Source organism: Talaromyces rugulosus, chromosome IV (genome assembly GCF_013368755.1).
Source record: "Talaromyces rugulosus chromosome IV, complete sequence".
Lineage (NCBI taxonomy): Eukaryota > Fungi > Ascomycota > Eurotiomycetes > Eurotiales > Trichocomaceae > Talaromyces > Talaromyces rugulosus.
The window spans coordinates 828,068-853,662 of NC_049564.1; the positions used below are offsets into that span (position 1 = coordinate 828,068).

The 25,595-nt window shown below is 49.4% G+C and overlaps 6 protein-coding genes across 6 annotated transcripts; 3 read left to right on the top strand and 3 right to left on the bottom strand.

Annotated features, from left to right (window-relative positions):
- Positions 1-352: 352 nt before the first annotated feature.
- TRUGW13939_07060 (uncharacterized protein) lies at positions 353-4,247 on the top strand (the record flags this gene model as incomplete). The annotated part of the gene is made up of 3 exons (XM_035490202.1): positions 353-704; positions 1,423-3,166; positions 3,224-4,247. 3 exons carry the CDS (start codon positions 353-355, stop codon positions 4,245-4,247), a joined length of 3,120 nt encoding a protein of 1,039 aa, XP_035346095.1.
- Positions 4,248-4,808: 561 nt separating this feature from the next.
- On the top strand, positions 4,809-8,028 carry TRUGW13939_07061 (uncharacterized protein; the record flags this gene model as incomplete). The annotated part of the gene is made up of 2 exons (XM_035490203.1): positions 4,809-5,201; positions 5,260-8,028. The coding sequence occupies 2 exons, from the start codon at positions 4,809-4,811 to the stop codon at positions 8,026-8,028; spliced, it is 3,162 nt and encodes a 1,053-aa protein (XP_035346096.1).
- Positions 8,029-8,819: 791 nt separating this feature from the next.
- Positions 8,820-10,918, top strand: TRUGW13939_07062 (uncharacterized protein; the record flags this gene model as incomplete). The annotated part of the gene is made up of 4 exons (XM_035490204.1): positions 8,820-8,906; positions 8,963-9,011; positions 9,067-10,732; positions 10,786-10,918. The coding sequence occupies 4 exons, from the start codon at positions 8,820-8,822 to the stop codon at positions 10,916-10,918; spliced, it is 1,935 nt and encodes a 644-aa protein (XP_035346097.1).
- Positions 10,919-11,189: 271 nt separating this feature from the next.
- Positions 11,190-12,516, bottom strand: TRUGW13939_07063 (uncharacterized protein; the record flags this gene model as incomplete). Its single annotated transcript, XM_035490205.1, has 2 exons — positions 11,190-12,165; positions 12,221-12,516. The coding sequence occupies 2 exons, from the start codon at positions 12,514-12,516 to the stop codon at positions 11,190-11,192; spliced, it is 1,272 nt and encodes a 423-aa protein (XP_035346098.1).
- Positions 12,517-13,197: 681 nt separating this feature from the next.
- On the bottom strand, positions 13,198-14,767 carry TRUGW13939_07064 (uncharacterized protein; the record flags this gene model as incomplete). Its single annotated transcript, XM_035490206.1, has 4 exons — positions 13,198-14,126; positions 14,180-14,407; positions 14,467-14,562; positions 14,614-14,767. The coding sequence occupies 4 exons, from the start codon at positions 14,765-14,767 to the stop codon at positions 13,198-13,200; spliced, it is 1,407 nt and encodes a 468-aa protein (XP_035346099.1).
- A 2,287-nt stretch (positions 14,768-17,054) lies between these two features.
- TRUGW13939_07065 (uncharacterized protein) lies at positions 17,055-24,956 on the bottom strand (the record flags this gene model as incomplete). Its single annotated transcript, XM_035490207.1, has 8 exons — positions 17,055-17,885; positions 17,946-18,266; positions 18,323-22,923; positions 22,978-24,038; positions 24,100-24,433; positions 24,498-24,555; positions 24,618-24,704; positions 24,762-24,956. The coding sequence occupies 8 exons, from the start codon at positions 24,954-24,956 to the stop codon at positions 17,055-17,057; spliced, it is 7,488 nt and encodes a 2,495-aa protein (XP_035346100.1).
- Between the last annotated feature and the right edge of the window lie 639 nt (positions 24,957-25,595).

The window sequence follows — 25,595 nt, forward strand, 5'->3', positions numbered from 1 at the left end:
CACAGTGTGTGTTTTTCACTCCAACTTGCTCTTCCGACTTGCTACATCCTCGCCATCGCCATCACCATCACCAGCCTGCGCCCAGCAGCACTCTCCTCCTCCCCCTCCTCCTATCTTATCTCTTCTTCTTCCTCTCCCTCTTCCTTTCCTCCCTCCTCTTACCGCCCGTCATCTCCTCGTCGTGTGCACGTGTGGCGTCGCGCGCCCAGATCTCCACCCCCAAAACACCTTGCTCCGTCTCCACCGCTGTTGTCTCGTCTTGCCAACGCCAACGTCAACCCTCTCGAGTCCAAATAACCCCTGATCCGGTGAATTCCTTTCTCGTCGTCGTCATCTCCTACGAAGCGTCTTCATGGACCACCAACGTCCACCGCCGCCGTTTTCTCGATCGTCGCTGTTCAACACTGCTCCCCAGTCTACCCGTCAGTATGGTTCAGAACAACAGCAGCAGCAACAACAACAACAGTCACGCCAGGATGGACGAACGCATCCCTCGTATAATGCGCTACACCATCCAGAGACGGAATCGTCGAGAACAACTTCCTCCTTCGGCTATGGTCCCCCTTCGTTCGCGTCAGATATGAGACCCAGGTCCCGACCTCTCTCGCCCATGCGATTTGGTGCCATGCGATCAGCTGCCTCTTCGCCTGAGAAGCAAAATGGCGCCGCTGCGAAAGAATCATCAAGCGCGCTATACCATGATGGTAGGACTTTTTTCCCTTTCCTCCGTCTTTTTTTCCATATCTTCCCGTTCCCCGTCGCACTTTGAGACCATGTACATTATTGTTCCTATCCTTGTTACCCTCTCTATGACTTTCCTGCTACGGCGTTGCTCATGCCACGTCTACTCCGTACGCCAACGGGACGCTGCTGTCAAAGGAAGCGCTATATGCGACTTGGTGTTGCACACGCTGTGTGACGCGGTTATTCGCCGACATGTCAGCCCTCCTGCCCAAAACAAGTCGTCTTTGTTGAGTTGGTTGGCCCGTTGGTCCCGGGAGCGCTAGCCCGTTTGGGGAAGCTGCACGCTTGGCCCGATCTGGCATAGCGCCCCTGCATCAGCCGCGGCCGCGACTTCCGTTTGTGTTGTTGCTCTATTGTTTCCTGCCCTTCGATCTTCTCCCTCTGCTCTTGTGGATGAGCTGCTGCTGCTTCTTCTTCTTCTTCTTCTTCCTCTACTATTACTGCTCCTATATCCATCCTCCCTCTTGTTCTTTTATCAGTACAGCACTTGCGCCCGCGCAGTTAGCCCGTTTGCGACGCAGTGCCGGACCCCTTAGTGGCGGTGAGTTGCGACGACAAGGCTGCCGACGTTTTCCACCAGCAATTGACGAGACCGCCTTTTCCTTTTTTTTTTGGTTTTTTTTTTAATTTTCTCATTTTTTCATCGTGGATGTTCAGGCTAACGAGCACTTCTTCCAGGCCCAACCGAGCCGTCGACGTCCGGACTTGGCTTCAATCGCCGTCAGATGCCTCCCCCCTCGCCTCCGCAGCCGTATCCATCTCGGAGCCTACCCGGAACATCGTCGCAGCCTGCCCATCCGCTTCCACGTGACTCGGCCTCGGCTCCCTTGCATCGTCCCGGAAGTAGCATGTCAATATCCTCCATGCTGGGGGGCTCAGATCCAGATCGCTTAGCCCGTGAAGCCCCGCCTTCCATCTTCTCACGACCTTCAATGTCGTCGTCCTCCCCATTCGGAACTACACGCACCCCTGGAGGAGCCATGTCACCCCCCACCGCGCCTGCCCGACCCGCTTCTTCTGTCGAACACTCACTTTTGCGGCGATCGCGGACTCCGGACAAACAGTACTCGAAAGACCGCCCCTCATCCAAGTCGAGCTCTAACAGTATATCATCTGACGCCTTCAAATTCGTCTTTGGAAGAGCTCCCTTATCCCAGTATTCCGAAAAGGCTTCCAGACCACAAGGGTCCCCACCCTCCTCCGAACCGCCTTTAACACACTCCCGTCAACATAGCCTGGGTGGACAGAGAGCTAGCAGCCAACCTATCCATGAAGAACAACGCGGTCCTGGATATAGTCCTCGGTCTAGAATTTTAGGCGAGGGTCTTCTAGGCAGTACCCAGCGCCCAGCCTCCTATGCAGATCATGATAATCGGCCGATTCAAAGATATGGTGGCATTTACTCGGACCGGGCTCGAGAAGAACAGACAGCTCGAGAGCGAGAACGTGAGCGTGAACGAGAAAAGGAACGAGAAAAGGAACGGGAGCGGAATCGAGAAAGAGAGCGAGAGCGAGAGCGAGAGAGAAGCTCCTTCAACGAGTTAGATAATAAGGGCACTGTTGGATCGCTCCATGGCAGATACGGAGTGCCGTTTTCTGAACGTGAACCGGATCGACTGCAAAGCCATGCACCGTGGGAAATCAATCGATCTCAACCGGGATCACCTGAAAACAGGCGGTTTGGAGGCTCAGAGTCTGGGTCTGGATTTGGCTTCGGTGCTATACAAAGTTACACAAAATCTCTTGGTTCCCAACTGGGAACTTCTCGCGTCTCTCAACCCCCGCCACAACACTCTGGTGTCTCCCTTCAATCTCGCCAGGATCAGCCAACACCACCTCCCCATGATAACCCATTCCACCACAAACCTACCCCGGGCCGCCCAATCTCTGTGACCTCTATACCTTCGGGCAACCAACAGCCGACAAGCGCTCCGGGGTCTTCGACAAACGACGAGCAACGCCGGAAGGGCAGTGATGATTTGATGCAGCATCGGAGTTTTCTCGGAATCAATGCTGACGGTCGTCGTGCCGGAAGAGCATCGCCCCTACCGCAAGCTGTTCAAGGCGCCCAAGCCCAAATAATCGGGCCGGCTGGAGAATCCGGTATCAAAGGAGAGCTAGGACGAGTGTTTGCAGGCATTGGCAGCGGAGTAGGCACCGGTATATCGGGCTCGGTAGGAAGTGGGCATTCGACGCCAATGACGGCGAGTCCCTTCAAGCGAGAGAGCCTACCTGGCCACCCGGAAAGTGTAGATGATAGCAAGTTTGGTCGTGGGGCGTCTTCTACCAATGGAAGGAAACGAAGCGCGAAGGACGAAGACGTCCAATTCGAGGCCGGTGAACAATCTCTTGATGGACGAACCACATCTTCCTCTCGAGGTAGCTCTCGTCGCGGCCGCCATGTCCATCATCACCATCATCAGTATGTTGACAGGGCCGACACGTACCTACTAAAATTTGCTACTAATCCAGATTCTAGCCATCATCATCACCGCCACAAGAACGAAGAAGAGGGAGCGACACAGCGTACACCTTCTGGGCCAGCGAGCATTTTGGGGAGATATGCACCCGCTGAGACGGCTGCTGCTCCTACGAGCGCACCACCTTCAGCACATCATCACCATCATCATCACCACCACCACCATGGCTCACGTCCTGCCGTGTCAGCTGCAAACACCGCTCCAGTACCGCCACCTCGGGAAGTTCACACGGTCGTGAATATCAAACCACTGCTGAAGAGTATCGCACATTTGCCGCGGCATCATCTTGGATCAACGTTGTATGCCCCACGCATCGGTGTACCAAGCTCCAACTCGGGTGAAAGCCGCAAGTTTGGCTACACTAGCACTCCAGTGCCTATTCCACGCTTTGAAGGCAAAGAAAACTGTACATTCACTGTGCGTGTCCCTCGATACCGCATTGACACTGGCCATCGAGAAGAGATATGTGCACGCCGAGCTCTTTGGGGTACGGGCGTTTATACGGATGATTCAGACCCTGTGGCAGCCGCCATTCACTCTGGATACATCCGTGGAGAATGGGGAGACAATGTTGACATTTCGATGCTGGATCTTGAGGTCAAAGATGGGTACAATCACGTACCGCCGGCCGACGGAGATGAGAGTTCGACAGGCAACAAAAGAGTGCCGCCGGTATTTGAAGACAACAAGGACCTGCATATAACACTGCTCATTCTTCCTCGGTTGGAAAAGTATGAGCCTAGCCTCATGTTTGGCCTCAAGTCTCGCCTGTGGGACGGCTCGCACGATGGCATGAGTTTCAAGGTCGAGCGTATTGAGTGGGTTGACGAGGGTTCAACCCGTGGAGAGGAGCGCAGCGGAGCAGCCCGGCGAAAACGGCTGCAAAACATGATGCAGTCTGGACGAATTTGCACTGGGCCTAGTTTGCTACGCATGCGTGGTGGGGCTACTGGAGGAGTGAGGCCGGAGAAAGATATTGGTGCCAGCACGGCGGCAGCGTCTGCTACTGTGCAGCCTGTCTAGTAATTGTGTAATAGATAATAAAGGTTTTTCATGGATACTTTCACATGTACGTGTTGAATAATTACAAAACTGATTGCGAACGACATCAATTGTGAAGTGAAGCAATATACTGTCTACAGCGTTGGTCTTGTGATGTCTACTTTACTTGTATTTGAGACGGCATCAACGAGGCCGTCAACTACATGTAGTACATAAATGTATGTTTACTATTTACATATGTGCTTCAATGCTATATGTCCAGGCAGCATATAAACAAGTTGATAACTTTCCGTTTTAGGAAGTGCCTATGTAGTATCGGCCCAGCCGCAGTCAAGTAGTATGACTCACTATACAGGTATGACTCAGTGCTCGCACATACAATTTTTTTGTTTTTTTTTTAATATTATTTAGACTTTTTTTCGTCTCATCAATTGATATACTTTTTTTTGAACAAAATATTTTTTATTTCAACAAGGAACCGGTAGTCAACACGCCACATCCTCAGGTTCCTTCCTGCGACGCGCTTCGTAATACTCTTGGCCTTCGCCTCGGACACCTGCACAGTCTTGTGCTCTATTGAGAATGGCATCTACAAACGCTCCAGATAAACCCATGAGTGAGAAACAACGACTTAAACATGAAAAATTCATCAAGAAGCAAGCGCAGCAGCAGCAACAACAACAAGCCATTAGTACTGTTTCCAAACAGAGCAAGGCTAAGACACAGGATGCTTCTTATTCTACTACTAGTACTGTTAAGACATCAAAGGACTGGATTGATGAAACCCCATCCGGACAGAAAAAGATCCTGAAACCGCTAGACGACGACTTGCACAAGGCGTACATTCCGAAAGTTGTCGAGTCGGCCTGGTACAGTTTCTGGGAAGAGCAGGGGCTGTTCAAGCCACGGACAAACGAGGAGGACGGCAGTTTCAAGGCAAAAGGGAAATACGTTATTGCTATACCGCCACCTAATGTACAGACTCATTTTCCCCTGCGTATAGCGATTGGTTTGCTAATAATACTGGTTGCAGGTGACTGGCAAACTACACATCGGCCACGCCCTGGCGCTCTCGCTCGAAGACACGCTCATCAGGTGGCATCGCATGCGGCAGTTTACAACACTATACATCCCCGGCTGCGACCACGCAGGCATTGCCACGCAAGCCGTTGTCGAAAAGCAACTGGCCAAGAACCCCAAGGATGGTAAATCCAAGAGACAGGATTTCAGCCGCGCTGAATTCGTGCAGCTGTGCCAGGATTGGAAGGAAGACTATCATCGAGCGATAAACAATACGACGCGGAAACTAGGTGTTTCTGTGGATTGGTCGCGCGAGGCATTTACAATGAGTCCACAGCTTTCAAAAGCCGTGACTGAGACTTTTGTGCAGCTGCACTCTGAGGGACTGATATATCGAGCTAATAGGCTTGTGCATTGGTCGTGTCGGCTCACCACGGCGTTGTCGACACTGGAGGTGGATCAAAAGGAAATCGAAGGCACGACGAAGCTTAGTGTGCCTGGCTATGACAGGAAGGTTGAGTTTGGAACGCTCACGTATTTCAAATACCCGATCGAGGGTTGTCCGGGACAGACAATAGAAATAGCAACAACAAGACCGGAGACAATGCTCGGCGATACTGGTATTGCTGTGCACCCGCAGGACGAGAGATATAAGGATCTTGTGGGCAAGATTGCGCAACACCCGATCATACCTGACCGGAAACTGAGGATCGTCGCCGACGAATATGTGGAGCGGGATTTTGGCACTGGTGCAGTCAAGTTGACGCCTGCTCACGATTACAATGATTTCAATCTGGGCAAGAAACACAATCTGCCATTCATCAACATCCTAAACGAGGACGGAACTCTCAATAGCAACGCTGGACACTACGCCGGCGAGAAGCGGTTCAATGCAAGATACAAAGTGATTGAGGAGCTAAAGACGCTCGGCCTCTATACAAAGCAAGAATCAAACAAGATGGTCATCCCCATCTGCAGCCGGTCTGGCGACGTCGTTGAGCCGCTGCTCAAACCCCAATGGTGGATGAAAATGGAGCCGTTGACGAAACCCGCCATAGATGTGGTTGAGAGCGGCGAGCTCGTGATCAGGCCGGAGCTACAGAGAAGACAGTATCTGCAGTGGATGCAGAATCTGCAGGACTGGTGTCTGTCGAGACAGCTCTGGTGGGGTCATCAGATACCGGCTTATTTTATCACTATTGACGGTGAAGGTGATGGGGATGATTCTAACGATGACTACTGGGTATGTGGCAGGACAGAAGAGGAAGCTCAGCAGAAAGCAGAAGAGAAATTCCCGGGCAAAAAACTGAAACTCAGGCGAGACGAAGACGTCTTGGATACCTGGTTTAGCTCTGGACTTTGGCCATTTAGCATCCTCGGATGGCCAGACAAGACGTCGGATTTCGAAAACTACTTTCCCACCACGACTATGGAGACTGGCTGGGACATTCTACCATTCTGGGTCAGCCGCATGATCATATTCTCTCTAAAACTGACCGGCAAAGTGCCCTTCAAAGAGGTCTTTTGCCATGGCTTGATACGGGACAGCGATGGTCGAAAAATGTCCAAATCGCTCGGGAATGTCGTTGACCCGCTTGATATACTTGACGGAATCAGCCTGGATGACCTGCATAAAAAGCTGCTACAAGGTAATCTAGCCGAGAGCGAGGTCAAAAATGCGCAAAAGTACCAGAAAAAGGCCTTCCCACAGGGCATTCCTGAGATTGGGGCCGATGCCTTGCGGTTTTCGCTCGTCAACTACACTCAAGCATCTGGCGGTGACATTAGCTTTGATGTAAAGACGATGCAGGGCTACCGGAGATTCTGTAACAAAATCTACCAGGCTACGAAATACGTGCTTGGAAAGCTTGGCAATGATTTTGTTCCTCGCGAGACCAGTGCTTTGACAGGAAAAGAAGGGCTAGCAGAGAAATGGATCCTGACAAAGATGAATACGGCCGCAAAACAAGTTAACCAGGCGCTGGAAGAGCGTGAATTCGCGAGGTCGACTCAGATCATTTACGGGTACCTGTACGATCAACTGTTTGATATCTACATTGAGAATTCCAAGTCGATCATCTCGGATGGTACGCCTGACGAAGCTCGTTCTGCCATGGACACGCTCTACACCACGCTTGAGTCGGGCTTGCGGCTCATGTCTCCATTCATGCCCTTTCTGACTGAAGAGCTGTGGCAGCGGCTGCCGCGCAGACCTAGCAACAGCACATCCTCGATTACTATCGCGGAGTATCCAGAGTATGAGACGGCCTTTGATGACCCCAGGTCAGAGACGGCCTATGAGCTTGTACTAGGCTGTTCAAAGGGTATCCGGTCACTGATAGCAGACTATGCTGTCAAAGATAAAGCACAGGTTTATATCGCACCTCTAAATAAGAAGTCATATGAAACTGCGTCCGCTCAGCTCTCATCTATCAAGTCACTCAGTGGGAAGATACCAGTGGATATCAGCATTCTCAACCCCGAAGAACCCAGCCCTGATGGTTGTGCTGTATTCCCTGTGTCTGCTGACGCGAACGTCTATATTGAAGTCAAGGACCGCATACAAGATGCTAGAAAGGAGGCTGAAAAGTTCAAGGCCAAGTTGGACGAGGCAAGAAACGACCAAGATGAAGTTGACTCGCTCGTGGCCGAGCTGAACAAAGTACAGGATAAGGGCGTCACAGAGGCCATGCAGTCGGCCGAGAGCCGGAAGAGAGATGTTGGGGCCAGATTGCGAGCACTGGAAGACACGGTTGCCATGTTTGAGAAAATGTCGATTTAGTGACTGTCCTTAAAAATTCACATTCACGTTCATTATCTTTGCATATTTCATAACCGTCGGTTGACATATCATTGTTGGTCTTGTGATATCTTCATCCGCTGTAATTACATGTTCGACCGGGTGACCGGAAGACTAGCAAGTATATTTCTGGGTATAAGATGTGGTTGGCCACGTGTACTGGCAAGGTAAGATGGCGTTTTCAACAATAACGTTTAAGTTGCTAGACTTACGACCGAGTCCAACACTGAAGCTAGGATGACTCCAAGTACAAAAATATAATACATGTGTAAAGATTACGGTAATTACCAACATACAGTTTGAGTCAGCGACGTCCTCTGCCAAGCTCCGAGGCCCGGTCAATCCGGGGATCTATGAGAGCACTCAATACACTGCGTAAACAACGTATTCACCCAGGTATAATAGAGATGACCTTTAAAAATTTCTAATATATCACGCGACAGGATTAGATGCCTAAAAATACAATAACAAAAATAAATACCACTTGGCTGATGCTACTTTATATAATTATTATTAGTGCAATTGGAGGGGCAACGCGGCCGTCGTTCAGCCGAGGTCCAACGGCCCACGGGTAACGCAGCTTCCCAGCGCCGTCCCGAAGTCGACCTTAACTCTCACTCTGGTTCACGGTTCACGGCGAATTCTAATATTTCCCTAGCTTGTGATCTTGAGAAATTTAATTCTTTCTCTTTTTTTCCCTTCCCCTTTACTTATATTATTCCCTCAATCCTCCTTCCTCCTTCCTCTCCAAGCTGAGCCCAACAGTCGAGGGGATGTTTCTGGCTTCTGCACGAAGTCGTGTCCTGTCGCCTTCTCTCGGACGTGCTCCTGCTTTGCGACTCTCTAACCGGACTTCTCCTGTAAGCGATTGACTTTTTTTTTTGAGAGATTCTCTTTTATTGACAAGTTCTTTCAGACTCTAGCAATGGCTCCTCAGCGACGGAAGCAATCGTCAGTCCCCGAGGGTAAGATGGCAACACCGTATACCGCTTGACACTCACTAAGCAATCGATCCAACAGGCTACGTCGAAGACCTGTCCAAAGGCAAATTGCTCCGCTTTGAGGACTCGCTTCCCAAGCTCCCCGTCCCTTCTCTGGAAGAGACCAGTAGCCGCTACCTGAAATCCGTCCACCCGCTGCTATCGGCCTCTGAGTTCGAGCGCACAACCAAGGCCGTGCAAGACTTTGTCAAACCCGGCGGTGTCGGCGAGACTCTTCAGAAGAGGCTTGTCGCGCGTCGCGATGACCCAAAGAATAAGAACTGGCTGACCGAATGGTGGAACAATGCTGCCTACCTCGGCTACCGTGACCCCGTGGTGCCGTATGTTTCGTACTTTTACTCATATCGCGATGATCGCAAGCGTCGCAACCCGGCTGTCCGAGCAGCGGCTATCACTACTTCGGTCCTCGACTTCAAGCGCCAAGTCGACGATGGTTCCCTTGAGCCCGAGTATCTGCGCCGTCTGCCAATGGCCATGAGCTCTTACCAGTACATGTTCAACTGCACTCGCATTCCCGCCGAGGGCGCCGATTACCCTCAGAAATACTCTGCCCAAGAAAACCAGCACATCACTGTTGTTCGCAAGAACCAGTTCTTCAAGCTTCCCGTCGTGGTTGATGGCCAGCAGCTCACTAACGCCGAGCTGCAGCAGCAATTCGAGCGCATCTACGAGCGTGCCGAGCACCCGGTGACGCCTGTTGGTGTTTTGACCGCTGCAAACCGTGACCATTGGACTGCTGCGCGTGCAAAGCTTCTCAGTGTCAGCCCAGCAAATGCCAAGGCATTGAAGGATATTGAATCTTCTGGTTTCTTGGTCTGTCTGGACGACGCTGCTCCTGTTACCCTCGAGGAGCGTGCTCACCAGTACTGGCACGGAGATGGCAGCAACCGCTGGTTTGACAAGCCGTTGCAGTTTATTGTCAATGATAACGGTACTGCTGGATTCATGGGCGAGCACAGCATGATGGACGGCACGCCGACACACCGACTGAACGACTACGTCAACAAGCTCATCTTTGGCAACAAGCTCGATTACGACAACACTTCTGTCCGATCCACACTCTCGACACCGGCGCCTATCAACTTTGAGCTCAGTGCCGAAGTTGAACAAGCCGTCAACGAGGCACTCCAAGAACACCGCTCCCAGATTGCGTCCCACGAGTTGCGCGTGCAGGCATTCCAGGCATATGGCAAAGGCCTCGTTAAGAAGTTCAAGTGCAGCCCAGATGCTTACGTGCAGATGCTCATCCAACTGGCCTACTTCAAAATGTACGGCATTAGCCGACCAACATATGAGTCGGCCACGACCCGTAAATTCCAAGAGGGACGTACCGAGGCCACGCGAACCGTGTCTGACGAAAGTGTCGCCTTTGTTCGCGCTCACCAAGACCCGCAGGTGCCTCGTGAAGAGGTTGTCAAGCTCTTCCGCGCCGCTCTTAAACAACACACCAAGTACACCTTGGAGGCTAGCGACGGTCTCGGTGTCGACCGTCACTTGTTTGGCTTGAAGAAGCTGTTGAAGGAGGGTGAGAGCCTTCCAGAAATCTACCAGGACCCAGCCTTCTCATACAGTTCTTCTTGGTACCTCTCAACCTCGCAGCTCAGCTCCGAGTACTTTAACGGATACGGATGGAGCCAGGTTATCGACGATGGGTTTGGCATTGCTTATATGATCAACGAGGACAGGTGAGTTTTTCTTTTCTTCTTGTATAAAGTGACTATACTGATAATTTCTTTAGCCTCCAATTCAACATCGTCTGCAAGAGACTCGGCGCTGAGCGCATGAGTTTCTATCTCAATGAAGCTGCCCTGGAGGTCCGCGACTTGCTGATGCCTGATCTCTTGGCCGAAAAGGAAAAGGCCAAGCTGTAGGTTTGGGTAGAAGCACGTTTGAACTTTCCAAAATGTAGATTTTTTTTGTTAAACTTTTTTTTTTGTGTTGACATATCAACTGATACTATTCGGGATTGTTTTGCATTGTATCCTAGATAGTTTTGGTATTTGAGACTTGAATCTGATATTTGTCAGATCTGACATATTGGTCTACATTATGAATATGTCTAATATTCACGGACAGAGTAGTTTATTGATTGCCCAAAAAGGTAGATCTCTCCTGTCCTGGTAGATTATACACTACCAGTCACTAGACAAGCCCCCCAAACCACGTCCACAAGTCCCGAGCCAACAACTCTGGAACCTCGTACGCTGCAAAATGTCCTCCTCGCGTATGGACATACCTCACCTGCACATTCCCTTCTCGTTGCGCCCAGTCCAATGGCAAGCCAAACCAGGCGTCATACGGAAACTCGCTGATCGCTGCGGGCTGGCTGACATAGGGCAAAGTGCCAAAGGAGAATCCTTCAAAATTGCCTTCTTGTTGGCTCTCTTTGTAAAATCTTAGGCCGGCATAGGGTCCCTGGATGGTGTACATCATTGACCAGGTGATGAGTTCCTGTGGCGTGAATTTTTTTATTGCTGGGTCAAGGGTGTGTTTAATCAGGGACCAGATCCAGACTGCGAACCCCAGCGGAGAGTCAGTCAGTGAATATGCCACAGTGAGCGGCTGCGTCTGCTGAATAAATCTGTAACCGGAATTTTTGGTCACGTAGTTGTTCAAGGCCGTCATGTATTGTGTTTCGTCCGGCGTTGTCGTATTTGCTGCGAGGCGGGCATTGTCTGTAGCATTTGGCCGTATCACCCAAAAGTTTGATAGCACGGAGACGACGTTTTCCGGGTATGCGTTTGCTTGGAAGCGAAGGATGACGCTTCCAAAGTCGCCTCCATTGATTAGGTATTTGGTATAGTTTAACTGGATCATCAGGCTGTTGAAACTATGTGCTGCTTCTAAGGGACCGTATCCGGGATATTGGGGAGCAGGCGAAAAGCCAAACCCGGGGATTGATGGGGCTACCACATGGAATGCAGGTAGTGAGGAATTGGGCGGGTTCGTTAACAGGTCAATGATATGTTCAACTTCTAGAAATGATCCTGGCCAGCCGTGGATGAAGAGAAGCGGAGAAGCGTCAGTCCGGGGTGATTGATGATGCACAAAATGCAAGGGCACTGGATGGGAGTAATTGGACTGTGGCGATTCCACGGTGGTTGTGAATTGCTTGAATCTAGTTTATGTTAGTCTGGCTTGTTTATGTATGTATAAACGAAATAAAGACAAACTTCTCGTTGATTGACTGCTGGGTCTTGTTCCAGTCGTATTCGTGCAGCCAAAAGTCGCGTATTTTATGGAAATCGTCAAGTCCCGGTCCATCTGCATTAGCCGGATTTAGTCCATCGAGGGGGGCAGGGGATCGGGCGTGAAGAACCCGGTCATAGACACTGTCAATAAACCCGGGGTCAACTTCTACTTCAAAAGGGCTTGGTGAGGACCCAAAGGTAGCACCTGGTACATTTGGAAGAGAGGAACAGAGGATGAATCTGCTCAGGAGAGCGAGTGTGACCAATTTAGATATCATTTTGCGCGCCGGCAGTTTTAAAAAGGCTTGATTTTGAGCTAGCACTTGAGATGTACTGCAAAAATATTCGCCGGCGTAACAAGAGAGAGTTTAGAAATTTGGCAGTTCGCTTCCAGGGGGGGTTTGTTTGTATAAATTCCATAATGCAGCGCAATATCCTACTTTCAAGTTGCCTTTCAATAATCACACTTTTTTATTTTTTCCTTTTTGTTATAGAGTCAATTTGTAATCCACTTCTGCAAACATAGACTACATGTAGGTTTATTGATGTAGTCTTATTAATTGTGTTACCAAGTGACGTTGGCAGAGAGCCCGGGTGTTATCTGATTGGTATATGATATATGCATGCGTGCCTTGTATGGTGTGAGGTGAAGTGAAAAAGGCTGATTACGTACATGGATTTGTCTTATGATCTTCGTACTATTAGAGGCTAAACCAACTCTCATTAATGTGCTCTATGGTGCCATGCATTGAAATCTTGGCGGTGGGCTGAAGAGCTGAATCTATGTGATTTTCTGAGGAATTTCTTGCAAGGAGGACCGGTTTCTTATTTTTCAAAATAACCCTAACTCTGGCCCTAAGACAGTATCGGAAAAAGAAATAACTTGGAAACGTATCGAGGCCGAACAATCCTCACCCCGTGTTTCGAAACATACATTAAACTCATATACACCGCGAGTGTTACAACTTTGTTATAGTTGGGGCTCCTTTGGTTGCAGGTGCTGAGTGCCTGGTCTGAACAAATACCTTTTGCACGCCGAACTCTCTTTTATTAAACAAGGTATAGACCTTCTCCATATCTCCAATATCAAAGCGGTGCGTCACCATGTCCAAGGGCTCAATTTTCTTCTGCTGGATCAGTTCCAAAAGGTGGTCCCAATACTTGTGGACAGGCGCTTGGCCGTTGCCGATCAAGCGAATCCCGGTCTGCATCAAAGATCCGATATTCAAATGATTGACCTGATAGGCTCCGATGGTTAGTATGACTTCGATTTCCACAAGAGACAGAAAAAACAAGTAGGCACGTACATATCCAGCATATACGCCAGTGATTCCACAGCGTCCAAAAGCGCGAACTGAAGTGATCATCTCATTCAGCAGCTCCGACGTATCTGTCTCCATACCCAACAATGTTTCGAAATAGTGCTGCCAACTCTGCGCATACTCACCGGCAGCGCACTCGATTGCCACGTCCGGGCCACGGTTGCTGCACATCTTTTTCAGCTGGCTGCTGACACTCTCCCCCTTGGAAAGATTGCTAAAGTCAATGGTCTCTAGCTTGGGCGCGTGCTTTTTGACAAAGTCAAGTCGCCATGCTGCTGGTCCGCCATCAATCAAAATGACTCGACTCGCCCCATGCAGAAAACTGAATTCTGCCACCATCTGGCCGATTGGGCCAGCTCCCCAGATTGCTACTATGTCATCCTGGACGACCCCGGTATCAACGACTGCATGCCACGACGTTGCCAGGACATCAGAAAGAAAGAGGCCCTTTTCATCAGGAACGTCATCGGGCAATGCGAGCAAATTCACATCGCCATATGGCACCCTAACCCATTCAGCCTGGCCACCGGCGAATCCGCCCGTGAGATGTGAATATCCAAATATTCCTTGAACATATTGATCAATAATGTTTCTTCAAACGGTCTGGTACTCATCTTACCGGCAGTGCGGCGCCCATACAACTTCTTCTCCAATTCACTCGAATTTGTTTGTTCGCAAACCGATGACAGTTTCCGCTTACAGTAGAAACAGTTGCCGCAAGCAATCTGGAAAGAAGCCACGACTCTGTCCCCCGGCTTATACCGTTTTGCACTGGGTCCAACGCTCTCGACTATGCCACAGAACTCATGACCGAGAATATCGCCCTTTTTCATCTCCGGAATTACTCCTATGGAGATTCAGCCGCTTTGAAAACGTACTTGATGAAAAGAGCAGGAAAAGAAATACCATGATAAAGGTGGAGATCACTGCCACAGATGGTGCTGCCAGTAACTTTGATAATTACATCTGTATCATCAATAATCTTTGGCCTCGCCGTGTCAACTGGAGAGATTTCCGTCAATATTTGAATCGATGGTAGAGCTCTTGACTGACCGACTTTGACGTTGTTTTTTCCTTGCCAAGTCAGCGCCTTCATTGTTTGGCTGGACTCGCCATGGGAGCTGTAATGAGGCACATCCTCTGTGATTGGCTTTTGCTCATGAGACATTCGCTTCTCGACTAGATTAGCTGCCTGTGAAGTTGCCATTTTCTTCTTTTATGCTCTTTTATAAGGCTATGTGTATAGTCGCATAAAATAAAGAGCTGGTCAAGGCTTTAAAATGTGATACAGTGCGAACATTGCGGATTACCTCTTGATGACGTACTTGAACTGATATCATCTGCTAGTAAGGACAAGTCATGGTAATGTAATGGTTGTGTCATGGTTGACGGGTCTTGGCACTATCTAGGTGTGCGGGTCTATAAACTCACTTTCTTACTAGATAACGTATTTCACGACCCCCGCGGGCCACCCGAGCCAGCCGGGCCACCAGACCCACTAAAATCATATATATCGACAAAAATGTAACAAATTAACAGAATTACTATATAATGTCTATGTAGAATTGTTCGGGCAATACGTGCGAATATGTCCGATTTGTTTACAATTTGAACACGTCCGCGGCGCGCGCCTGCGTGCCCCCGAAGCCACTTCCGGATTAGGAAGTTGTAGAGCTTCCTGGGCTGTCAACGCCGCTGCAGTGATTTCACGACCCTCGGAGACTGTCAAAATCCCAGATCGGTCAATTGGACGACCCTGGGTTGTACATTTTTGCTTCTGGCGATTGTTTGCTGCTCGTAAATCGTGATTTTCTTGTGCAAGAATAGTGGCAGAATTCATTGCTAAAGAGCACCCTTTTATCAACTGGTCTAACGCGCGCCTAGTGGGTGAATTTGAGTTTGTAAGCCGGTGTCTTATAAGTCGATCTATTGTCGTTGTCTGACGTGTCAAATTTTTGATGTTATTTGGTGTTTTTGGGGACCAATTTGCACTAGAATGGGCCGTACTAGGGGGGGTAGGTGTTCTCAATTGGACGTCAAGCTTCGATAACACATGTTCCGGGTTGAATGGAGAAATCCCAGTTCCTATAAAACCGCTCTTGATATTTTGTATGGAATAGGCTTCATCCCGAATTTCCGAGTACATCGTCAAAAAATCGTCTTTATCGATATGGTTGACGCCGCAGCGCATCCGGTTCTCAACCGCACGTCCATATAAGCGCTTGAGAACTGCAAAAACACCCACATCAAGCGGCTGAAGCAGGTGCGACAAGTGTGGCGGCATGCATACAGGAATAATGTCATTCTGGGTGCAGTATTGATCGAATAAAGGTGTAAGATGGCTGCTATGGCCATCAAGAATCAGCATGCGATACCTTCCAGTTGTTAGTGGTCTTGTATAAGGGTCGAATATTTTTTGAAGCCATTCAATTCCCAATTCGTCAGACGTCCAACCGTTTGATGACTCAGTAATTGACCAATCAGGGGGTAAGCAGGGTAGATTATACCAGTCAAGCAGCTTATTGACTGACTTCAATATAATAAGTGAGGGTAAAGCGATTCCACGCGCGCTTATACATTCCACAGCTGTGACCCATTCCCGGTTTCCAGGCTGAAGCAGACGAGGTTTCTCTCTGCGATCAGAGCTGCATACAACTTTTGCTGTAGAAATGATCCCCATAGCGAATCCGGTCTCGTCAAAATTCCAAATGTCGTCCTCGACAATCCCGTACTCCATGAAAGCGCTCTCAATCTTGCAAAAAAAGTCATTTATAATTATTGGATCCTCGCATAAAGCGCGCTCATAATTATATTTTCGAATGTAACGAGTCTTCAGGTCTTGCTGGCGCTTCAAATAAGTGCCCACCCAGTTCTTACCAACGGTAGGTGGTGAGTCAATGGAATCGCGTTTTGCAAGCAAGCAATTGGCCATAAGCTCTACCATCGAGGGCCTGACGGGGCAGCCACGCTTATCCATAGAAATAATCCAATCGCGAAGCGTGGATTCCTCGGTTTCTGACAATTTGGTATTGTGTGCGCGCTTATATGAGCGTTGCAATCGACCCTTATAACGGGCTTGAAGCGTCGATCTTGGGACGTTGAAAAGGCGCGCCGCTTCGCGCACACTGGTGATTTGGCCTTTTTTTAACGCGTTCACAGCAAGCTGAAGTCTTCCTTCATCGTTTGAAGGGGTTTTCGCAGCTTTTCGAGGCATATTGCTGTGTTGGTGCGATTTTCAAATTTGTGTAGGGTAGAAAGTGGGAGAAAATTGAGAGGGTGGCCCGGCTGGCTCGGGTGGCCCGCGGGGGTCGTGAAATACGTTAGCTACTATAAATTTATATCTTACTAAAGCCAATTCACTATAATTAGAATATTATTCTTTATAAAATTATCAATTTGAACCCATGTTTTACTTCCAATTTGTACCACGAAGCGTGGTTAGTAAGCATGCGCCAAGATCCCATAGGGTTATGTTGCGTTGCGCAGAAGTCTAATCAGACCTCCTTGGATTTCCGATACCGTTGAGTGATGGTGTTGGACAAATCCACAAAGGAAGCACTGTTCAGAAGCTCCGGTAAACTCAGGCTTGCCTTAAGTTCACGCAAAATCCAGTTGCGGATTTCGCTGGCCACCAACGAATCTACCCCACAAGTACCAGGGGGCGTCGAGGGTAAGATATCATCCGGGTGCAGCGACAAGACCGAGACGAACTTGCCCACGACGGCATCATAAATGATAGATCCGTCGTCCTCAAGAGACTGACTGTTGGACAACAACTGGCCAAGCGGAATAACTCGTTTGTCATCGATGCAGTCGGTTCCCTGTTCGTCCGTGAGACGGGGGTGCCGGCAATGGGCGAATCGACTATCTGCAAACCAAAAAGGAACATAGGAGGAGGGTGGAAGTAAGCAGGTGTAACATTCAGCATCCCAACTGGGACTATATCGTCCACTGATCACCGTATCCATAATGGCATTGATATCCATGTCGGTGAGACCAGAATCCCCCCAGTTTTTGTCAATGATCTGCTGTCGACTGGTTTGCTCAGCAATGTACCCAACTTTGATCACTGGACCCAAGTCGATGGAGACACCAGGGAGGCCTTGAGCCTTCCGCATCCGTGCCAGTGATCCTAGATATGTTGTGGCGGCACCGTAAGCGGCGTGGCTCGGGGGCCCAACAGTGCCAGTAATGGATGAAATGATGATGAAGAATCGCAGACTTTGAGGATCACTGAAACGTTTATGCAGGTTCCATGCACCCTGTACCTTGGGACTGACCACCGCGCGATAATCTTGGAAGGGCATGTTCTCGAACAGCCTGGTCTAGAGGACGGGGCTTAGAACATATCACAAATTGAACGAAGAAAATTCAGATGTACTCACTTTGAGCACCATAGCACTATGGATGACACCTTTTATGGGCGGAAGGATTTTTGCACTCTCCTGGATAACAGCTTCCAGGCTGCTGGCATCTGCGACATCGCCTTGAAGCACGACCAGTCGTATTCCCTTCAGCTGCATCTCCGACTCCAGTTCGCGTACCCTTTGGGATTGTAGCCCACTGCGAGTCATAATGATGATGTTTTTGGCTCCTCTGCGGCTCATCCATTGAACGATGCTACGTCCGATGCCACCACCGCCACCAACGACAAGGTAAGATTCATTGGGCGTGAACAACGGCACGCTTGACTCTTTCACCGTCACCTATTCTCGCAAGTCAGCATTTTGCTACCAATGTTACAATGGAAAGTGTGCCTAACCGATACTGGGACTGGCGATGCGAAGTCTATGACTAGCTTCCCGATCGTATTACCCTGGCTGAGATCGTTGAAGGCATCTTCTATCGCCCCTATAGGGTAGCACTTGGGCGATATTGCCGACTTCATCACGCCAGTAGCGTACCGATCAACCCCACGGATCAGAATATCGTGCAATAGCTGGGGTTTGTCTTTCATTAGGGCCTCGAGGTCTATCGAGAAGAAGGAGGCGCCTCTGCTGAATGGCCTCATAGAAAGGTGGTTGTCATCCAAAATATCGGCGAGGGCAAGATTCACAAATCTCCCATGTGGTCCGACAGACTTCCACGACACATCCAATGCTTCATTGGACCGGGTATTCAGAACAACATCATATCCTCTCCCTGTGGTCGCGTTCATCAGATCATCGTATGATGACATTTGATCCTCACAAAAGATGTGGTCAAGTGGAATGTGGAAATTATCTGAGATTGCTTGTTTCTTGTCGGCAGAACCGGTGGTAGCATATACCTCTGCGCCAATACATTGGGCAATTTCCAGGGCCATTTGACCCACACCACCTGCAGCTTGGTGGATGAGGATTGTTTCGCCTCGCTCAAGGTGACCGATCGTTATGACAGAGTAGTAGGCTGTGGCAAAGGCCATTGGGATGGCGGCGGCGGTTGTGTATGTCATTTCATTGGGAATTTTGACCACCTGGACCGAGGGGCAGCGCACAATGGATGCGTATGAACCTCGCGTCAAAGCGCAAACACGATCGCCACTGGCGAGGTCATTGACTCCGAGCCCAGTGGCTGTTATCAAACCGCTGCATTCGTAGCCCATGTCTCCAACAACCTTGCCATTTCTAATCAGGACATCTTGGAAGCTGACGCCGCAAGCTTTGACCTCTATTTCGATATCCATGTCCTCGATGGTCGATTGCAATGGTCCATTTTCAACGAAAGAAAGCTCTTTAGAGGTCCCCGGTGTTTCTGTATTCATTTTGAGTGAATGTCCACTATCCCAGCCGATTTGAGACTTCGGTGCAAATTGATCCCGGGTGTCAACGATTACCTGGTTCATTTCTGTGTCTTTTTTGTATCGAGGAATCCGAATGATCCCATTTCTTTCGGAGAGTTCGATCTCCGCCATGGTTGTATCGGGCTTGACAAAGGAGTGCGCAAATACGTGGATAATCATGGCAGCTGCTTCAGCACTTGGGAGCCGACTATCGAGATCCAGATCCAATACAACCAGCTTCTGATTGTGATTTTCTTCCCGGATGCTTCGAGAGAGCCCCAAAGTCATGCTCGCCTTGGGGTTTACGGATCCCTGGTTGGCCCCTGCTACTACCCACAGGTTTCTCTCGGCCTTGCAGATGCACTGCAGGCCCTGGTATTGAAGCTCGTTGACACTGCATAGAAGAGGGGCGTCGAAGTCCTCCAGTACAATATAGCTTTTTGAAGTATTAGGCTCGGTGGCAATGGCCTCGAGTGACTTGACACTTGCAGTTATTTGTAGAGATGTCGCTAGACTGGCTTTGAGCGCTTCAGCAAGGCCCTCTGAGGAACCGCATGCGACAATTGTGAGATCACCGGTTGGGCTCCATTGATCGGGTGCCATGGCCGAACTCAGCATCAAGCTACATTCTTGCTCCGGGGTGCCAGGGTAATCGTAAAGCTCTGCCTGAATACCAGAGAAACCTGCTGATTTCAAAACTGTCTCCCAAGTCATGGAGGAAAGAGTGGGCCCATTTTGACGGAACTCCTCTTCCCCGAGCCACCACCCGGGCAATGTTGCAAAGGGGAATGATGCAATGCTTGGGCTCGTTATCTCCAGCAAAAGCAGCTTACCGCCGGGTTTGAGAAGGGATCGAACGTTTGTCATCGTTTTCGACATATTGACCGTTGCATGTAAGACGTTGGCTGCGATGACTAGATCGTAGGACCCTTCCATGAAACCCTGATCCACCGGCGAGGCTTCGATATCCAGAACTCGGAATTCCATCATATCCTTCCAAGACTGGAGTTTAATCTTGGATTTTTCAAAGAACCCGGCACTGACATCGGTGAAAACATAGCATTCGAAGAGGGTTTGCCCGGTTACCACCGGCTCGCCGAGAGCTTGTAGAATGGGCAACGTCGTTCCCCCTGTTCCAGCCCCAATCTCCAAGATGCGTAAGTTGGGATTCTGGTGAGCCAAGGCAGCAACGATCGATGCTGCTGCAGGGTAAAGACGGTTCTTCAGGGGGTCCAAGTTCTCGTAATAGCTTGTGAGTAGATCGTCTTCCAGCATCAGGCTCAGAGGCTCCACTTCTTCGCGGACTATACGGGCAATGTTTTCACCCATCCGGCAGAGGAACTTTCCAACCGACCCAGCTTGGCCTGCCGTTTTTATAAGTTCCTGGGCATGCTGGTTATCTATAGCATTGTGGCGTTGCTCTTCGACCTGTTCTTTCATCCACCGGTGCATGTTCACATGTCTTGGCGCGTCATAGTCCTCGAGCTGCTTCAGTGCCTCGCGAATGTAGTACAATGAAACATCCTTAAATAGATTGACACGCAATTGCTCCTCAGCGAAGCCGTCATTGGACGATTGAAAAATCCGGCGAAGTTCATCGCTTGAGAGGATGTCCACCCACGGTCTCCATTCCACCTTGTAACAGAAATCTGTGATCTCCGAAGAAACTTGCGGTAACTGTTGCCCACGGCATTGTAAGCCTTTGATAGAAATGAGACTTTCACCACCATGTTGTGCAGACAAAGAAAATACTGGAGAGTCTGGAGAAGGGTCCGAAATGATCCCGCTAATAGGGAATTCCTCGCCTTCTCCTAGGGCGGAGAGTGGCTGAACCTCGATTTCCTCAATATAGCGGGGCATGTAGAGTCGGTCTAATCCACCAAATTTGGAGTGTGCAAGGAGTAAAATCGTCTGCATTAGGATATCGACTGTAGCTGGATGCAGCACATACGAGCTTTCGCACATAGAGGGCATGGTTTTGGCGGTGTCTGGAATCCTTAGTTTTGCGATTGCTTCACAGCTGGCGGCTTTGATGTCATGTAGACCTTGGAAAGCAGCACCGTACTCAATACCGGAGCGCTTGACGGCTGTATAGAAATCGGTGTTATCCAGTGCTGCTCCAATAAAGCCGTCCGGGTCAATATAGCCACTTTTGACTCCAACTGGAGGTCTATGTAAGGCACAGATTTTACCTCTGCAGCGCTCTTCAAATTCTGAATCTTCAGAGCATGAAAAGATGGCAAACTCATACCACTTCGTTGACTGAGTTTGGGGTCCAATGATATACGGGCGAAGTGACAGGGTCATGTCATACTCAGCCAACTCAGAGAGCATCAATGGATACCTGACCAACATCTCGCGGAGAACATACGTAACGCCATGAGAAATCCCCTGGAGCAGTCTATACTGTGATATGGCCTCGATGGCCATCGAAATATAGCCAGCCATTGGGAAGACTACTTCCGACTGCACACGATGATCGCGAAGCCACGGCAGGTCATCTAGGCGAACAATGTTCCTCCATCTAGGCTCCAAAGTGTTGAAATCAGTGGCAAAGGAGCCCAGTAGATCGTTATAAGGAATCTTGTTTTCCCGGTAAAACTTGTTGATTCGTGGTTCTTGCCAGTATTCTTCCTGATGCCTCCACGGATATGACGGAAGGTCCCCCAAAACAGCGAACTGCTTGGATAGGTTTGCGCTGTTACCAAAATTGACTTCCTCCAGATTGATGGGCAGTCCCTTCGAGCTCAGCGAGGCGGCCAGTTCATGCATGGTGTCGATCCCATTCTTGCCCCTGACCAATGTCGGGAAGTATTCAATGTCTTTTGTCTTTGCAATATCTTTTAGAACCTGCAAAACAGGACCTTTGAGCGCTGCATGGGGACCAACTTCGACGAGAATTTCAATTCCTCGCTTCTCGTCGCGTACTGGTTCAAAATAGCGAGACATAGCCGACAGGGAGTCATAAAATAAGACTTTGCCAGTCAAATTGCTCGTCCAATAGCAACTGTTCAGGTTTGGCTGTTGGAGCAGGCTACCTTCGGTTGAGGAGAAAAACTTCACTGAACTCACGCCACAATCGATGTCGCCTAGGGCTGCAAGGTAACTGTCGGCAACAAACCCCATGTGACTCGAGTGGTAGGCAATATCAACATTCAAAATCCGGTTGAAAATCTTCCGTGACTCGCATAGGACATGAAGCTCTTCAATTGCGCTGCGGTCACCAGATACCGTAAAGCTAGAGGGACTGTTCTTACACGCGATGTTAGCCGAGCCAGAGGCAAGTAGCGCCAGGAGGCTCTGCAACAAAGCCTCACGGCATCCCACAGCAATCATCGATCCCTTCAAATTTGGGAACTGCTCTTTTATCTCCATTGTGGCCATCCCACGATGATATGCTACCCTGATACAGGTAGCGGCAGATAGGATGCCGGCTGCATAACCAGCAGCAATCTCGCCGCTAGAATGGCCGACCACGGCGGTGGTATCTAGTCCCCATGAACGCAGCAAGTCCACCAGAGCAATTTGGATGGCGCAGCAGGCGGCTTGACTTATCTGCGGGACACCCAACTGTGAGTCTTCGGGACTCTTGAACATTTCATCTATAGCTAGTCAGCGTACAGCTCAAGATATGGTCTGAAAAATAATATTCTAACCTTGTAGCTTCCAGGTGGCCCCTAACTCTAGGAGCATACTTTGCGATTGTTCCAGTGACTTTGCAAATACGGGATAGCAGGCAAGTTCTTGGCCCATTTGTGGCCAGTGGGCACCTTGGCCGGTAAATACCAGGCCCACCAATGGTTGCCTGGTTGAACGTATCGCAGTCGTAGACTCTGCACGTAACTTCTCAATAAGCTGATTCGGACTCTTTGCAGTTACAGTAGTCCGCCAGGGCAGCAGAGATCTTCGTGCTGAGAGTGTGAAAGCGAGATCTTCCATGATGGTCTGATTGAAGAACAAGGGATGTTTTCGCACATAGGCCGACAACTGGCTCAACTGCATGCGGCTTGAATATTCGGAGCTGGCTGAGAGGGCAAAAATATACGAGCAGTTTGACGGCTTTGGACTAGGCTTTGGTGGTGCTTGCTCAAAAATGCCGTGCGAGTTAGATCCACCGATACCAAAGTTATTGACGGATGCCCTGCGGATCCCAGACCTTGGCCAAGGCTTTATTCCAGTGAGAACTTGTAGATTGTTTCCTTGCAAGTTTAGCTTGGGATTCGGATTTATAAAGTTGGCGTTTGGCAACAGCATTCCCTTCTCAAGCATCATGGAGGTCTTGATAATCGAGACTAGGCCGCTAACCCCTTCTAGATGACCGAAGTTGGACTTCGCGGATCCGACAAACGTCGGCTCCAAGCCAGTGCCCTGTTTTCCAAAGATTTTGGCAATGGCCTCCACTTCTATTGGATCGCCAATGGCAGTTCCGGTTCCGTGAGCCTCCACGTACCGAGTCTGGGATGGATCGAGGCCACACGCGGCGTACACGGATCGAATCAATCTCTCCTGGGCCTCTCCATTTGGCACGGTGATTCCAGCACTTGCTCGGCCATCTTGGTTAACACCTGTGTTCTTAATGACACTGTAGATGCGGTCACCTGCTTCGAGTGCTACGCTGAGAGGTTTGAGCACCAAACATGCGGCTCCCTCTCCCCGGCCGAAGCCCCCTGTAGCCCGATCGTCGAATGCGTGACACTTTCCTTCGGGGGAGAGGAGACTGTTTGTCCAATTAGCCAAATTCAAGTCTGAGAAAACGAAATATAAACAGTTGAACTGACTGAGACAAAGAATACAGAATTGTGCTCTGGGGGTAGATATTCAGATGTGCAGCGGCGACGATGGCGTAAGGTGCATCTCCTGAACGAAGGCTTTGACAGGCCAAGTGGATGGCAGTCATGGCCGAGGAGCACGCGGTATCAACGGTAATGCTAGGCCCGCGGAAATCGAAGAAGTGAGAAAGCCGATTTGCGATCATACAAGGATCACAGCCGGTCATGGCAAAGGTGGCTGCTGTTTCAGGGTCCCGTGTGATGCCATGCAAGTAGTCCGAAAAGGAGTTGGCTGTGAAGACCGCAACATCCTTACCGGCCATCTCCTCCATTGGAAGCCCACCTGTTTCAGATTTGGTCAGGAGAGCAGCACTCAACCACATCGAAAGCTTGGTCTTATCACTTACCATTCTCCAACGCTTCGTAGGTGACCTCGAGGAGAAACCGTTGCTGCGGATCCATAGCCTATATAGTAATAGAACTAATCAGTTTATTGAATAAGTAATATCAAGCCCTCTACTGCCCACCTTGGCTTCGTTGGCCGTAATGCGGAAAAAGGGAGCATCGAAATGGGCAAGGTTGTGGTTCAAGTAATGACCTCCTTTGTTGTTGATCTGATATTATACATATGGTCAAATAAACCAACTTCTATTGAGAATGGATACTTATACCTTTCCTTTACGGTCCGCGTTCTTGTTCCAAAATGCCGCGTTCTCAAAACGGCCTTCAGGGTTCTCGGTCCAGGCACTTTTTCCGTGTGCGCAAAAGCTCCAGAACTCTGCCAAAGTAGAAATATCTGGTGGGAGCCGGCATGCCATTCCGACGATGGCAATAGGCTCCAGACTAGAGTTGTTGGTTGATTCCATGATAAACAGTGAAATATTGAAAATCGTTCGTTGGTGTAAAAGTGAAAAATGGGAGGGGAAAAGCGTCGCATTTATGTCAACTGGTATCACCGCCCATCACAACGTACGTATTCGAGTGTCCGTAGATTCAGCTAGTTGCACTATCCTACCGATATGGAGCTTCATATTAAGCTATAGACGACATATTACACACCTCACATAAAATGTCATCATGTTATACCAAACGAGGAATGCTGCATAGGTTCTTGCAAATCTTCACATTGCCATGTAGATTGAACAGACTACTTTCCTAATAGGGCAATATCAAGCCCTAATATCAGCCAAATTAGGAAAATTTCAAAACTCCGGAACGGCCCGTCCCTTTCCCTGTTCCAACTTCTAAGGGATCTTCGACCGCCAGTGCCACGTCAGTATCTACCTGCATAAGATAGTGGATTATACGAACTGCCTCTTACATCACTCTAGTCCTGCAAGTCAATGGAGCATAAGAAAGAAAATTACCAGCACATGACTATAGTGAGGCGAGGGATCTACAACCGCCAGTGCTACGTCAATATCTGTCTGCATAATACAGCAGATTATATGGACTGCTTCTTATATCAGTCTAATCTTACAAGGCATTGAGGAATAAAGGGAATC